At 37.0% G+C, this 17,032-nt stretch overlaps 1 protein-coding gene across 1 annotated transcript in view; it reads left to right on the top strand.

Moving 5' to 3' along the window:
* MOXD1 (monooxygenase DBH like 1) overlaps positions 1–17,032 on the top strand; it is an 88,878-nt gene that overhangs the window by 14,385 nt on the left and 57,461 nt on the right. Inside the window, exons 2-4 of the mRNA XM_061130561.1 lie at positions 11,688–11,834; positions 13,544–13,711; positions 13,886–13,969. Of these exons, the coding sequence (XP_060986544.1) occupies positions 11,688–11,834; positions 13,544–13,711; positions 13,886–13,969 (399 nt within the window). The remainder of the gene's footprint in view (positions 1–11,687; positions 11,835–13,543; positions 13,712–13,885; positions 13,970–17,032) is intronic.

The following is a 17,032-nucleotide window of genomic DNA, read 5'->3' as shown; positions in this document are numbered from 1 at the left end:
ATTTATATGGTTTGTTTATAGGGTTTTATGGTTTTTTAGGATCAAAGATTCCCTTGAACACAAAATATCTATCATTATACTATCAGTATTAATAAAGCACCATAACACTTACTACAGAAATGGATATTACAAACAGAAATGTTTGAAGTAATAAGGCTTTTGTGATTTAGAAAAAGAAGAAAAACTACAAGCACCTGTTGAAGAAAATGATGACAGATGGTCACATTTTTCTCAAGTTTCCCCGTGCAGCTGTGCTTACGTTCAGTCCCCCCAGGCTGAACTGGGGTTTATTCATATCTTTTATGACACCCGTGAGAGTTTTCACTTCATCCTGTTTAACACAGCCCCAGTCAAAGCGCTTTGCTGTTAAAGAGATTTTATTCAAGAGAGAAAAGACTGACAATGAGTGAGGACCAATTTCACATCTGCGTAATCTTGTTTTTTAATAAGAGTTTGTAGCCATCCTGTGGGTTATCAAGGCTAGCATTTTGGGTATGTTATCTTAGTTTGAAGGTGGCAGTCATTACTCTGGCTGTCATGTGAAATGATAATGCCAACTTTTGTTGTTGTTGGCTTAGCTTTACTATTACCACACAGCATTTTGAAATCTCAGTAATATGCTTCATTTATTTCAGAGCATAACCTGTGCATAAGGAAAAATATCCCATGAGAATATGTTTCAGGAGTAAGATCTTTATGACACAACTGCAGATTTATTTTATTGCCAACATCTAATTATCAAAGCAGATTTTCAAGGGTAAAGCTAATATTTTATGTTTAAAAAATATAAACAAGGTTAATATATGATTCATATAATAATCTTAGATAAAAACAAAAAATAAAGCCTCAATGATAATTCATACTGAAACTTATCTTTATGCAGATATTTAAGTTCAAATATGATTGAAATCCACATAAAATCATTTATCTAGGAAAATATTATTTTTACATTTCAGTTTACAGAACATTAGAAATGAATAAGTAGAAAGAATGACTTTTGCATAACAGTTTTTATATATTACATAATTAAAATATCTACATATTTTTATTCTTAAATGCTTACAAAATCTCTATAGAATCATGATTCTCTGAATCGTCCTCAACCCTCCTGCCCTCATAAAGTCAATTTTTAATGATTAATCAGAGCCTACTTTTATCTATCAGTATTTTATGTTATATTTATAATTTATAAGTATATTTGATACATATATCATACAATGAGACTTTTACAATGGCTGTGATTTTTATAATCAGACCGCGACAATGAGAGTGCACTGTGATCAATATTCCTGCTTTTACATTAAAAGCCCTGGAATATCGAGCACTATAGCAAGATGGCTAAGGAATGGCCTTCACCATGGATGTACAGTGAAGCTACATCTGGCCCCATTTGCTAAATTGGATGAGGAGTGAGAGGGAGGAGAGCCATTTGTTTCTAATCCTAAAAGTGAAAATCAAATAGTACAAATGATCTGGAAAATTTCCTTAAATATCCCGTAAGTACTATACTATCTGGTTTTGTGAAGATAAATCTCTAGGTCATGTTATCAGTATTCAAATTCTTATTTGAATGTTATTCGATGTTGTAATGTCATTCTCCATTTTTTCCCCTAGAAGATGATAGTAACAAAGTAAGTATTCCATTTAATTACCCACTTGAAAACATGTATCCCTTTGTTAAACTGTCAGGAAACCCTTGAACTCACTAAATACACTTTTTTTTTTTTTTTTCGGTTTAGCCAATTCGAAGGATCCATTCTCAAGATTGTTCTCTTATTGACTCGCTTTCTTTTCCTCCTTCCTTCTTCCTTTTTTCCTCTCTCTCTTCTCTCCTTTGTCCCTGCTAGAATAATTAAAGGATAAGAAATTTGAGACCCTGATTTTTTTTTGCCCTTTTGTCTCCTCTTGACCCACTTAATTGTGCTTTTAAAGTTTGCCAGTATGCCATTCTTTTATTGTATAATATTGACATCATTGAGCCTGTGTTTAATTATAGTTCATATATTTTCTTTGTATAGGCTGAAGGAAGAAGGTAGCCACTACTGGGGAATATTTTGCTCCTACTAAATCAGATTATTCCTATACCACAAAGATATGAATATTGGAGGCTCATAGGTTCTTTTAGTTTCAAAATTACCCCCTCATTTAGATTTATCAAAAGGAAAGGCAGGATGTTACTTTCAAAATTGCGCATAATGTGTTTAATGACTCCCCAATATGCAAGTCACTCCATTAGGCTCTGAGGACATAAATTAACATTAGAAAATATGCTAAAATAGGAGTTCTCTTTCTCAAATCTGTTTTTTTTTTTTCTTTCTTTAAAATAGGTAGGGAATACCCCCTAGTGTAAGGATCTCAGTGAACCGTTGTGTGCATAAACTCTTTTTCTAAATGTCGATGTCAGTTTCATAAGATTCATGTCTGTTTAAGGACTAGAAGGTCGTAACAGCCTTCCCAGATGTGTCTGCATCACAGGTCATGCAGACCCAAACTCATTCTAGTATATGCTTAAATGCATTCCACATCAGGTCTTAAACATATGTAAATATAATTAAGAACAAGTGGGAAAATAATCTATTGCTCCCCTTCTTTTGTTTCATTCACAATATAAACAACTTTTTTAAAGGTGTAAATTTATAACTGGATTAGCAAGATTAGGTGTCTATTTCTAGGCAATTACCACTGGTTAGAAATACCAAGGGAATATTTCATGCAAAGATGGGCACAATAAAGGACAGAAATTGTATAGACCTAACAGAAGCAGAAGATATCAAGAAGAGGTGGCAAGAATACACAGAAGAATTATACAAAAGAGATTATAATGGCACAGATAACCACGATGGTGTGATCACCTACCTAGAGCCAGACATCCTGGAATGTGAAATCAAGTGAGCCTTAGGAAGCATCACTACAAAAAAATCTAGTGGAAGTGATGAAATTCCAGCTGAGCTATTTCAAATCATAAAAGATGATACCATCAAAGTGCTGTACTCAATATGCCAGCAAATTTGGAAAACTCAACAGTGACCGCAGGTTTAAAAAAGGTCAGTTTTCATTCCAATCCCAAAGAAAGGCAATGTCGAAGAGTGTTCAAACTGCTGCACAACTGCACTCATTTCACATGCTAGCAAAGTAATGCTCAAAATCCTTCAAGCTAAGTTTCAATAGTATGTGAACCCAGAACTTCCAGATGTTCAAGCTGGATTTCGAAAAGACAGAGGAACCAGAGATCAAATTGCCAACATCCACTGTATCATAGAAAGAGCAAGAGAATTCCAGAAAAATGTCTAGTGGGTCATTGACTAAGATAAAGCCTTTGGCTGTGTGGATCACAACAACTGGAAAATTCTTCAAGAGATGGGAATACCAGACCACCTTACCTGCCTCCTGAGAAACCTGAATGCAGGCCAAGAAGCAACAGTTAGAACTGGACCTAGATCTATGGGCTGGTTCAAAATTGGGAAAGGAGTATGTCAAGGCTGTATATTGTCACCCTGCTCATTTAACTTACATGCAGAGTACAACATGTGAAATGGCAGGTTGGATGAAGCAGAAGCTGGAATCAAGATTGACAGGAGAAATATCAATAACCTCATATATGCAGATGACACCACCCTTATGACAGAAAGTAAAGAGGAACTAAAGAGCCTCAGTGAGAGTGAAAGAGGAGAGTGAAAAACTGGTTTAAATTCAACATTCAAAAAATGAAGATCATGGCATCTGGTCCCATCACTTCATGGCAAATAGATGGGAAAACAATGGAAACAGTGACAGACTTTATTTTCTTGGCCTCCAAAATCACTGCAGATGGTGACTGTGGCCATGAAATTAAAAGACACCTGCTCCTTGAAAGAAAAGCTATGACAAACCTAGACACCATATTAAGCAGAGACATTACTTTGCCAATAAAGGTCCTTATAGGCAAAGCTATGGTTTTTCCAATAGTCATGTATGGATGTGAGAGTTGAGCCATAAAGAAGACTGAGTGCCGAAGAATTGATGCTTTTGAACTGTGGTGTTGGAGAAGACTCGAGAGTCCCTTGGACTGCAAGGAGATCCAACCAGTCCATCCTAAAGGAGATCAGTCCTGAATATTCATTGGAAGGACCAATGCTGAAACCGAAGCTCCAACACTTTGGCCACCTAATGTGAAGAGCCTACTCATTAGAAAAGACCCTGATGCTGGGAAAGATTGAAGACAGGAGGAGAAGGGGACAACAGAGGATGAGATGGTTGGATGGCATCACCGACTCAATGGACATGAGTTTTAGCAAGCTCCAGGAGTTGGTGAAGGACAGGGAAGTCTGGCGTCCTGCAGTCCATGGGCTTGCAAAGAGTCAGACATGAGTGAGTAACTGAACAACAGCAAGCACAGTGGTTGAGAAGAGATGCTGTGCTTAGAGTATATTGCATGCTACACAGGGATGGAAAAAGAGGAATAAGGATTTGGAGAGGGAATGATCACTTCCAGTTGGAATGATCAGAGAAAACTTTGTAGAAGAGATAGAGTCATGAGTCTTGGAGAAAGGAAGCTTTTCAATGGAGTTGCTTCAGTGGGTGGAAGTAGTGGTGGATACATAGTGGGGTGAAGACAGTAGGGGAGACAAGAAGGAGATGAACAAAAGCAAAAGGCTGGGCAAAGGCAGAAAAGTGGGTGTGGGTGTGCTCAGTCACTCAGTCTCGTCCAAGTCTTTGTGACCCTGTGGACTGTAGCTTGCCGGGTTCCTCTATCCATGGGATTTTCCAGGAGGATGCTAGAATGGGATTCCATTTCCTACTCCAGGCGATCTCCCTGACCATGGGATCCAATCCAAGACTCCTGCATTGGCAGGCAGATTCTTCACCACTGAGCCACCAAGATTTGAAGGGAATAATAAATAGATAATAGAGATTATGTGGTGAAATTAATGATAAACACCCTGGAAAACCAGGCTAAACTTTAGAGAAATATGAATCCAAATTATAGAACTTAGTACTCTATACTGTTGAATAAAATGTAATGGCACATTGAGCGTGATTTTCAAGGAAGACCTTGACAACAGTATGGAGTGATAGAATCTGAACTTATAAGTTGAATGGAGCAGACGTAAAGGTGGGTTATTTTTGAAAATGAGGAATTGATAGGACCGCGGATTATCTGTGGAGTTGTGAGTAATAAAGGAAGAAGTTAGTAATACTGATTTTCTAATTTGGCTGGCTGGGAGAATGATAGTATAAGTAAATAAAAATCCTTATAGATAAAAGATGAATACAGTTTTCATCTTACATTTGAAATGAAAGTAAAGAATTCCAAGTAATGGTATCCAATGGACTTTTGGATATGTGCTGCTAAATAAGGGTGATGATTGGAAACTCGTGGAGTAGATGAGATTCCCAAAGGCTGAAATATGAAAACAGAGTAGTGTAATGTCAAGGACGGAACTTTGATGACTTAGTTAGGGAATGGGAATAATAGAGACAAACTGTCAGAGGTGGACAACCAACGATGGGCCCTTCTGAAAGTGAGGAGGTGGACATCCTTGACTCATCCCAGGGCTTTCTTGTTCCCATACTTAGTGCGGAAGAATTCAATCTTTCATCATTAAGTTTGTATGCAGGCATGTTAAGTCACTTCAGTCTTGTCTGACTCTTTGCGACCTTGTGACCTGTAGCCCTCGGGGTCCACTGTCCATGAGATTCTCCAGGTAGGAGTACTGAAGTGGGTTGCCCTGCTTTCCTCCAGGGGATCTTTCTGACCCAGGGATCAAACCCACCTGTCTTAGGTCTCCTGCTGGTAGGCGGGTTCTTTACCACTAGCGCCACCTGTGACGCCCTGAGGTTTTATAGACTCCTCCCTTGTAGCTCAGCTGGTAAATAATCTGCCTGCAATGCAGGAGACCCCAGTTCGATTCCTGCATCAGGAAGATCTGGAGAAGGGATAGGCTACCCACATCAGTATTCTTGGGCTTCCCTGGTGGCTCAGCTGGGAAAGAATCTGCCTGCAATGTGGGAGACCTGGGTTCAATCCCTGGGTTGGGAAGATCCCCTGAAGAAGGGAAAGGCTACCCACTCTAGAATCTGGCCTGGAGAAGTCCATGGGGTCAAAAAGGATTGGACACGACTGAGTAACTTTCACTTTTCCTTATAAGGTTAAGGAAGTACCTTCTGTTGCTAGTTTACTGAGAGATTTTACCATGGAATAATGTTTGAAATGGATCATTGCATGGTTTTTTCTTTTTTTAGACTTTGATATAATGAGTTGCATTGATAATTTTCTAATATTGAACCAACTCTGAATGGCCATAATACAGTATCCTTTTTTAAAAAAACATCACTGTGTTCTACTTGCTGTTATATATTTTTAAGAAAACTTGCACCTGGGCCTGTGAGAGATCATGATCTTTTTTTTTTGATATAATGTCTTTGATTTTGGCATCAGGGTAAGGCTAGCATCAAAAAGTGAGTTAGGAAGTATTCCCTCCTCTTTTCTCTTCTGGAAGAGTTTTTGAAAGATCGATATTACCTCTTCCTAAAATATTTGGAGACATTCCCAGTAAAATACATTTTGGCTTAGAATTTTCCTTGGAATAAAGTTTTTACCCCTAGGTTAGACTATAGGCCATTGAGTATCGTTGTTTGTTGTTGTTTTTTTTTTAAACATTTTAGTATATTTATTTTTAGTTGAAGGATGATTGCTTTGTAATATTGCGTTGGTTTCTGCCATACATCGACATGAGTCAGCCACAGGTATGCCTATGTCCCCTCCCTCCTGAACCTCCCTCCCACGTCCCACCCCGTCCCACCCCTCTAGGTTGTAACAGGGGCTTGGTCTGAGCTCCCTAAGTCACAGCGAATGTCCACTGGCTGTTGGTTTTACATAAGGCAGTGCATATGTTTCCATGCTGCTCTCCTCATCGTCCCCCCCTGCTCTTCCCCGCAAGTCTGTTCTCTGTGTCTTCATTGCTGCCCTACAGATAGGTTCATCAGTACCATCTGTCTAGATTCCATGTGTGTGCGTTAGTATATAATATTTGTTTTTCTCTTTCTGATTTACTTCACTGTATAATAAGCTCTAGGTTCATCCACCTCATTAGAACTGACTCAAATGTGTCTCCTTTTATGGCTGAGTAATGTTGCATTCTCTGTACGTACCACAGCTTCTTTATCCATTCATCTCTCAGTGGACATCTAGGTTGCTTCCATGTCCTGGGTATTGTAAATAGTCCTGCAGTGAACACTGGGGCACACGCGTCTCTTTCAGTTATTGTTTTCTCAGGGTATACTGGGTAGTAGGGTTCTTGGACCATATGGTAGTCTTCTCCTGGTTTTTTAAAGAATCTCCATATTGTCCTCCGTAGTGGTTATATCAATTTACATTCCCACCAATAGGGCAAGAGAATTCCCTTTTCTCCACCGTCTTCAGCATTTATTGTTTGTAGAGTTTTGATGATGGCCATTCTGACTGTGTGAGGTGATACCTCATTGTAGTTTTCATTTGTGTTGCTCCAGTAATGAGCAACACTGAGCATCTTTTCATGTTGATTAGCCATCGTCTTTGGTGAAATATCTGTTTAGGTCTTCTGCCCCCTTTGTGATTGTGTTGTTTGTTTCCCTGGTATTGAGTTGCAGGAGCTGTTTGTATGTTTTGGGAATCAATCCTTTGTCAGATGTTGCATTTGCTATTATTTCCTCCCATTCTGAGGGTTGTCTTTTCACCTTGTGTAGTTTCCTTTGCTGTGCAAAAGCGTTTAAGTTTAATGAGTTCCCACTTGTTTATTTTTGTTTTTATTTCCATTACTCTAGGAGGTGGATCACAGAGGATCTTGCTGTGATTTATGTCCTAGTGTGTTCTGCCTCTGTTTTCCTCTAAGAGTTTTATCGTTTCTGGTCATTAAGAGTATCTTTTATTGAATTTGTCTGTTTCTTACCTAAATTATTGAAGCTTTTTCCATCAAGGTGTATATAAAATTATTAACCTTTTAGTGTCTGTAGGATCTATTGTAATATTTCTCTTTCATTTCAGTTACTTTTTGCTTTCTGTTTGTCCCATCTCCTCTTTGTTTTTTATTTCTGTTTTCCTGCTTTGGGATTGATTTTTATGATGCCATTAAGTGATATAATATTTAGAATAGACAGAAGGCAAGATGTGAGCTCACATGTATATGATAATTGAAATTCTCTTAGTGAAGGGAAAAGTCTGATCAAAAGCCAAGGGTGGGAAAATGTTGCATCTTATATGGAGAGAGTTTAGAATATTTGTTCTAGGAAATTTCCCAGGAATAGTAAGAGATTAGCTTGTGGGTTTTCAAGCATTAGTAAGGACCCAGTTAAGTAAATATGTCCTGATAACACTATTTGGGTAGTTAAGGTGTACTATGATCAAATCTGAAGATATGTCTCCAAACAGACCCAAAAAGTTGAAAAATGGGGGAAAAAATTGTAATGGAATTACAGTGGTGATTAGGATATTTCACATTTCAACCTTGTATAAAGAAAGCTGAGCACCAAAGAATAGATGCTTTTGAGCTGTGGTGTTGGAGAAGGCTCTTGAGAGTCCCTTGGACTGCAAGGAAATCCAACCAATCAGTCCTAAAGGAAATCAGTCCTGAATATTCACTGGAAGGACTGATGCTGAAGCTGAAACTCCAGTACTTTGGCCACCTGATGTGAAGAACCGACTCATTAGAAAAGACCCTGATCCTGGGAAAGATTGAAGGCAGAATGAGAAGGGGACACCAGAGGATGAGATGGTTCGATGGCATCACCGACGCGATGGACATGAATTTGAGGAGGCTCCCAGAGTTGGTAATGGACAGGGAGGCCTGGCGTGCTGCAGTCCATGGGGTTGCAGAGTCGGACACGACTGAATGACTGAACTGACTGAACTGAATGAACTGAACGTTTACAACCTTAGTTTTATTCAAACCCATTTATGTTTCCCCTTGTGAGGTTGAAGACACCAACTTCTTTTGGACAAGCGCACTTTTCCGGAAGTGCAGAACTTTGACATAGTTGACTGCCGTCTTTTCTGAATATTGAACCCTCAGTGTTTCCCACAGTGCAGATGAGCTCGAGGGACTTTCAGTGAGACCTGAGTGAACTTTCTCCCCTTTCCTCATAGTTAGTTCTCCTTCGCTTTTCGCTTCTCTTCTTTTCACAGCTCTTTCTCATAGTTAAGTTATCTGAAAAGCCAGAAAAAGGTGGAATAACTGAAAACAATTGGTTTTGGTGAGTGGAAATAAAACAAATGGAAAATTGGCAAGCCAGCTGGATATTTTGTGGGACTAAGGCTTTGGAAACATATTTGCAAAACTCGGATAATTATTCTACTCTTTGAACTGATTGCATTTTGTATTGTATTCTGTTTGTTTGCAAAAACCGTGATTGCTTGAATCATGTAATGTAATGTGAGCTTGGTGTAAAGACAGAGTTAGTTTATCTAAATCCTTCGTCTACAGGCATTGTTATTTCATTTATATACTGAAAATCTATGTGATCAAAAGTGGGAAAAGCACGGTTATCATTGGAATATTTCATTTGAATTGCTTTCACAATTACAACTGGTTCTCAGAATACATTTTTGGACAGACCCTGACTTTAGCAGTAGAAAAAATAACATTTTTTTTTAAGTAACATTTTGTATGAAAAAATACTTGATGCATATAGTTCTGTAGACAGAAGGATGTAAACTAACCCATTCTTTTCCAGCAGTGGCTACTATGGTGTAGAACAGTGAAGAAGGAGGCTCAGATCAGACTGCCTAAGTTTCAATACCAGCTTTACCACTTACCGGCTGTATGAATCTGGCCTAGATACTAACTTCTTTATGCTTCAGTGAAATAGGAAAATCATTTTGTCTCATAGCCTTGATATGAAGATTAAATGAGCTAAAATATGCTTAAACTGGTGCATAGAATGTACTCAATGTGCTGTAATTGTTACCAGAGTGAAGTTAGTTAGGTTCTCTGCATCACCAATAATGTGAGATTTGAACAATGTCAAGATATGGTACCCTGAATGTCGTACACTAGAATGTATGTACACTAGATAGCTACCTTAGATAAGTGCTAGGAATAAAAACACCAAATGCCATCCATTTGAGAATGACCGTTTCTTTTTTTTTTTTTTCCCACTCTTAAACGTTTAAGTGTATAATTACCAAGAACAAGGACATTCTCTTACATAACCATGATAATTGATGTTAGGTCATTTAACATCATAGTTATAATACTATTATCCGTGTCCTAGAGCATGACAATTATAGACAACTTAAAGTTTTTCTCTTGTACAACTGTATTTTCTCTGTCAAGCATGCAATCATTTCTTCAAATGTAATTTTAGTGTTAGTAAAACTGATTATAATTTTATTTCAGCATGTGTATTCTAAATCAATCCTTTGTGACTTATCAGAAATACATACCATTATATGCTGAAAAACCAGTATAATTATGGCAAATATTATGTCTTCTATAAGTAATAAAAATGAACAACATCATTTTTATAACTCTCAACATAGAAAGCTAATTGTTAAAAGCACAGAGAATATTTTGGGGAAAAAACTACTCTAATTGAAAAAGAGGGAAGAAGATTGGCATTGAGTGAGCTCTAACTATGGTTGGCAGTTTTTTCCCTTATATACTATTTCATGTATTTATCTTTCAAAATTCATACAATAAGTATGTATTATCTCAGTTTTATTTTATTCCCTTTTTTAAATATTTTATTAGATGTGGACCAGTTTTAAAGTCTTTGTTGAATTTGTTACAATATTGCTTCTGTCTTATGTTTTGTCTTTATTTGGTCATGAGGCAGGCGGGGTCTCAGCTCCTCCTCCAGGGTCGAGCCCATACCCCTTGCCCCGGAAGGTGAAGTCTTAACCACTGGACCATCAAGGAAGTCCCTATCTCGATTTTATTAATGTTAAAACAAAAGTTCAGAGTTTGATTTCAATAATTCGTCGACATTTTTGTAGTAGAACTGGGGGGTCAGATCCTAGTTATTTGATTCAAAGCTTATGCCCTTTCCATTGCATCTGTGTGCTTCTAAGAAGCGATCTTACACCACTGAACTAGTTTAGTGTGAGAATTATAGCTGAACCACCAAAACAAAACATCCCTAGTTTTTCAGTGTCTTGTAATTCAACTGAGTCATTTCTTTCCATATTTTCTCACTGCATTTCATTTTAATAAATGTATGCCATTAAAGCTCATACTGAAAAAAAACCCCGATAACCTTAACATGATCTCCTTGCTTTTAGAAGTGCAGAAGGTAAGCACCATAAGGTGTAATAGTGGAAAAAGTGCTGACACCGGGCCTGGTCCTGGTTTTGCCGTGAACTAGTTAGTCATTTCACTTTGGAGCAAGTCATTTCCCTGTGTTGAAGTTCTTTTCATCTGTGGAAGGAGGAAAAAGTACTCGGTGATTACTCATTCCATCTCTTTCAATACTCTCTATTATAAATCCACACTGCCTTTTCCTGAAGGGCCAGAAGTTCAAATATGGATTAGTTTCCTAGGGAACTGTCCCTAGGGAGAACACTCCAGCCCCTTGGAAATTCCCAGGACTTAAAAAAAATGACTGTAAATACAGGATTTTGTAATAAGCAAACCAGAATTATTTTTCAATGTTACATGTATATACTCTTAATCTAAATTCTTTTCACTCTGAATTTAGAACAGCTGGATTTTCCTTTTTCATATTTTCCACAGGATTATTTTACAAATGCAAACAGAGAACTGAGAAAAGATGCTCAGCAAGATTACCACCTAGAATATGCCATGGAAAATAGTACACACACAGTAATTGAATTTGCCAGAGAACTGCATACCTGTGACGTAAATGACAAGAGTATAACGGTAAGAAGTCTATCAGTAAATGCATGCATGAACAGATTGTACATTTACAATCAGGAAATACTTTGCAGAATAAAAAAGAAAAATATTTAAAAATAACCCTTAGCAACAAAGTCACATAGTCTTTTGGGAATATTTTTGAATTCTTCTTAGAAGCCACAGGAGGGGAAAACCACCTATGACTATAAACTTCAATAAAGACAGTTTTTGTGTGAATCTAAAATTTTGAAGAGCTGCTTAAAGTATGTGTGATTTCATCTATAAAAGATTGTAGCTTCTTTATACAGTTTGAAAATAAGCAATTGGTAAAGGTTGGAAGAAATCATATTACATAAGAGAGAATTATGATACTGAATACTAGGCTATAATTCGTCTGAATTGTTACTGATTCACTTTTGTAAATTTCTGAAGTCAAGATGAATAGTAGACTGATGAAAATTGCCTGTCAACATGTTATACAAGATTTGTTATTGTCAGGCATCATGCAGAAATTAACATCTTTGTGTGTATGCAAATTAAATATTTAGAGGATCTATAACTCATGTGGTACTTTGAAACTTTCCATGAATTTCTTAAACCAATTTCATTTTGTATAGGCCAACAAAATTACCTTTTTTTTTTTTGTAATTCAAAGCTTTAAAAATGGAAACGTAAAAATCTGAGGCAGTTTTGATTAATATTCTGCATAAAGAGTAAAAGAGGGAGAAAAATGTGTACAAAGACATGGACCACTTTTATGTAATATACACTGCTCTTCTACTTTAATTATAATAATAATTATAGTCATTTGACTTATTAAGAAATAATGTAACTTTTTAAATGAATAGCTTTTGTTTTGTTATTTATTTTCAATGTTCTTATTATAAAGATCTGACAAAGGCATCGTTGTGTGTGGGGGGACTGAACTATTTTTTTATATCCCAGCACACCCTCCCCATTACCCCACCGCCCTTTGGGCAACCAGTTTCACCTGACAGTACTTTCCCCAGTTGGAATGCCCCAGCCCCTTGAACATTCCCAGAGTTCATTAAATGATTACAGCTAGATTCTACGATAATAAACAACCCAGAATCAGAAGTTCCTCTTGCATTTCCACTTTCTCTAAATTCATACATATGACTGGGCTAGAATCTAGGAAAAATCCACTGTAAAAATTAAAATCCTGACCTGGGAAGTCATTTGAACTTTCATTATATTTATTTGTTTTCTCTAAAATGTTCCATAGCCTTGAAACAGGTTTTAATTATCCTAAACTCCTGCTACTTAACGAGAGTATTGGCCTGGTAACTACTAGTTTGTTTTCAGTAGTTTGGAGTTTTTGCATATGACAATGATTTGCTATTGCTATCAGCATGAAAGGATTACTAATAAGTCACTTGTCCTTCATTCTATTGGGTTGACCACAAAGTTCACCTGGGTTTTTCTGTTAACATCTTACTCTAAACCCAAACAAACTTTTTGACCAACTCAATGTTTTGGAACATATTATCTTGCATGGGAGAGATGATTTCTTTCAAAAAGGAACTCATCTATTTGGATTTTTAAGGCTTAATCAAAGTTACACAATTATGTGAGAGACCATATTGAGACTCTGAATGTCATTCTCTTGTCTTTGCTTCTGTATCCTGCGTTAAGTAGTATTCATTAAACTCAATTCAGTGGTAAGGAAAGTGCTATCATGAGACATAACCCTCCCCATTTCTGTTCACCAGGAGAGCACCGTAAGGGTGATCTGGGCCTACCACCATGAAGATGTGGGAGAAGCAGGTCCCAAGTACCATGAATCCAATCGTGGTACCAAGAGTCTGCGGTTATTGAATCCTGAAAAGACCAATGTGTTGTCTACAGCCATACCATACTTTGATCTGGTCAATCAGGACGTAAGTTTTTTTGTTTTGTTTTCAGATTTTTATGACTCTAGGGACGGGTTTATTGAAACTGTATAATAGTTTTTGTGTGTTTTTTTTTAACTTAAATTATTGTTTTTAATAGAATGTCAAGACAATATGACTTTTGTCCCCTTCTCCTTTTTATTTATTTATTTTTTAAGACAGGTTCCCATCCCAAACAAAGGTACAACATACTGGTGCCAAATGTTTAAGATTCCTATGCTCCAGGAGAAGCATCATGTCATAAAGGTATGTGATTCACTCACAAGCTAAACTTAATTTGTATGCATGGAGGAGAAATTGTTGTTCTTAAAATGAAAATAATAAATTTATAGAAATGGTTTTCAGTTATTCAAAAGTTACCTAGAGAACAAGCAATCGGCTTATCTGAATCACCCACTGTCCTAAAAGTCACTGAATTTAGCAAGAAACTTGGGTTGTAGTTAGTATTTTATGTTTTGTCTCCTAATTTTATATGCTTAAAGGTTAAAGTTTTGGGATGCATTTGTACACCTCTGGTTATTTCTTAGGTAACAGTTCAACAATTAGAATTTTTGGAATTGCAATTTAAAATAATATATTTGTATATCAATAAATTCTATCCAGGAAGTTTACATTTCTCACAAATACTGTTTGATAATATCTGCTTCATTGAAAATACTGCATATTTTCATAAAAGTAATTGTTGCAGTATTTTTTTTGAAAATAGGAAAATGAGAAAATTGTAGTGAATTTCTACAGTATTGAAAAACACAGAATTGAGTAATAAATAAAGCCTGATTTGCCTGTGACATCTAATTCTTATCTAATTCTCACTTCCTCCAGGGATAGGTCTCTCAAAACTTTTGCATCTAGTTAGTGAATGAACAGGTATTTTTAAAAACTTTGAGGACCTTGGCTCTGTGCTAGGAATTGGGAAATTCCATAGAGGTTGAATATATGATCCATGCTCTCAAAGAACCTACAGTGAGATTGTGGGAGATGTGGACAAGACAGAAGAAGGAATAAGATAGAATTACATAGTGCACACAAACTACTACAATCAGAAGGCCAGATGCTGCTGACTTTTTGTCTTCCCCTAGACAAAGTGGTAAAGCAGTGTAGATATGAGAAAGGGAGAAACTTCTAGATTCTAGAATCTAGAAGGAAACATGCAGGTTTAAATAGCTCTTTATATGGTCTCTTTATGTAGTTAGTCGCAAGTAAGTCACTCTGGGGTAATGCTGCCTGCCCTGGTTTCCTCTTCTGTGAAAAGGCAGTCAGTCATTCCATTTTTCCTGCCAGCCTCAAAGCATTCTGGCAGAGATGGAAACATTGAGCACATTCTATAAAGTGATTTAAATTTAATTTCTAATATACTTCTCCAGTGGCACAAATCTGCCTATTGTTTATAGAATGACTCATAACTACTTAAAGAGGCAAGAGGGGTAGGTTGGGGAATGATAATTGAATTAAATAAGTAGTCCTAAATATTTGTAGGTTATTTTCACAATCAGATTTACCAACAGTGTGACTGTGGATGAGTCATTCACCTTCACGCAGTGTTAGTTTCTGTTTTTGGCATGTGAAAGGAGAATGCAAATTCTAGTCTTATATGCTTAATAGTGCCTGAGTCCTTCCCTTAAACCAATGAAAAACCTTTCTCAGAAAAGAGAATGTTATGCATGCTATGTGTCACTCTAGTAAGTTGAACTGGAACCTGGCTTAAAGGTCAAGTATAAAACTAATGGTTAAGCACATGTTTCACAGAACAGGTCCTTGATTCATTTTTCAGCAAATGTTAATTGATAGGATGTGAAGTTCTTAACCACTTACACGAATGTGTTTTTTTTCTTGTTTTTATTGATGCTAATAATTAAGTTGAATGAAATAAAAACACCTGTCTGCACTGAAGGGATGGCAGTATATGTTCTGACCGTCTGTGTGGGGTTTTTGCCTGGTACCTCATCTGAGAATTCTTAGTTTTCTCATTGCAAGCATATTATAGTAATGCTCAGAAATGTGTGCATCTGTCATCTAAGGATATGCCTAGAATTAAGTCCTTTTGGGTTCACATTGCTGTTTCAGAGGTATAAAGAGGAATCTCAGTGAATTGAAAGACTTTGGAACAGCCATTTTTCTTTTTTTTTTTTTCATGTTTGAAGATCTGTAAGAGGACAAAAATTATTTACCCTGAACAAGAGGGGTTTTGAGTGAGGGAGGGTAGCAGGTTGGCGAGCAGGGCTTATACAAACTTTTGTGGTTGCAGGGCAGAAGGTTGGTGACTTAAATTTAAACTCAATTAACTTCTCATGAATGGGGCTCCCTTGTTGCCTTAGTGGTAAAGAGTTTGCCTGCCAATGCAGCAGATGCAAGTTTGATCCCTGGGTTGGGAAGATCCCCTGCAGGAGGAAATGGCAACTCATTGCAGTATTCTTGCCGGAAAATCTCATGGACAGAGGAGCCTGGTGGGCTATAGTCCATAGGGTCACAAAGAGTCAGACATGATTTAGGGACTGAACAACACAACAAAAGAATTATTTGCTACTAAAAGTATGAAATAATAAGGTAAGTTATTTGTAAAATTATAAAATAAGAAAGGTAAATAACTTAATCTGCAGGAAAGATTGGGTTATGATATAAATTATTGATGGTTCCAGCTCACTTGTGATTCCATTTTGCTGATTTATATTTTGATGATAGTAAACAAAGTTGAAAATTATGACTTGAAAATGTTGATGTTGTCTGATGGCATATACAGAGATTGTGAAAAAAAAAATTCTTGGTAAATTATATTAATAACCACACGTCTCATAGGAGATCATCTCTGTGATTCCCTCTTGAGATTCACCCTCCAGCCCATCTCTTCATATGACCCTATTTGAGCTTTGCCAAATAGGTGACATTACCCCCAATTTAAAATTTTTTAGAGGAAGTGATTCTTTCCACTCTCTTCTGCTGTTGTTCAGTCTGTCAGTCATGTCCAACTCTGCTACCCCATGGATGCATCACGCCAGGCTTCCCTGTCCTTCACCCACTCCTGGAGCTTGCTCAAACATGTCTATTGAGTCGGTGATGCCATCCAACCATCGCGTCCTCTGTTGTCCCCTTCTCCTCCTGCCTCCACTCTCTTTAGTCTGTATAATATCATTATCACAATTAATGATTGGATATACTCTGCTAGATGCTGGGGCTATCAATTTTTTTGAGAAGCTTTTCGTGTCAGGAGATTCTTCTCATAAATAAACTAAACTCCTCATTCATCTGTTTAAATCTGATGTCTTAATCAATTTAATAAATAGCTGTTGATGGCTTATTATTTTAAAGAGGAGG

This window comes from Dama dama, chromosome 26, assembly GCF_033118175.1.
Source record: "Dama dama isolate Ldn47 chromosome 26, ASM3311817v1, whole genome shotgun sequence".
Lineage (NCBI taxonomy): Eukaryota > Metazoa > Chordata > Mammalia > Artiodactyla > Cervidae > Dama > Dama dama.
Note: the sequence above shows the minus strand (reverse complement) of the source record. Positions and strands in the feature narration are given on the sequence as shown.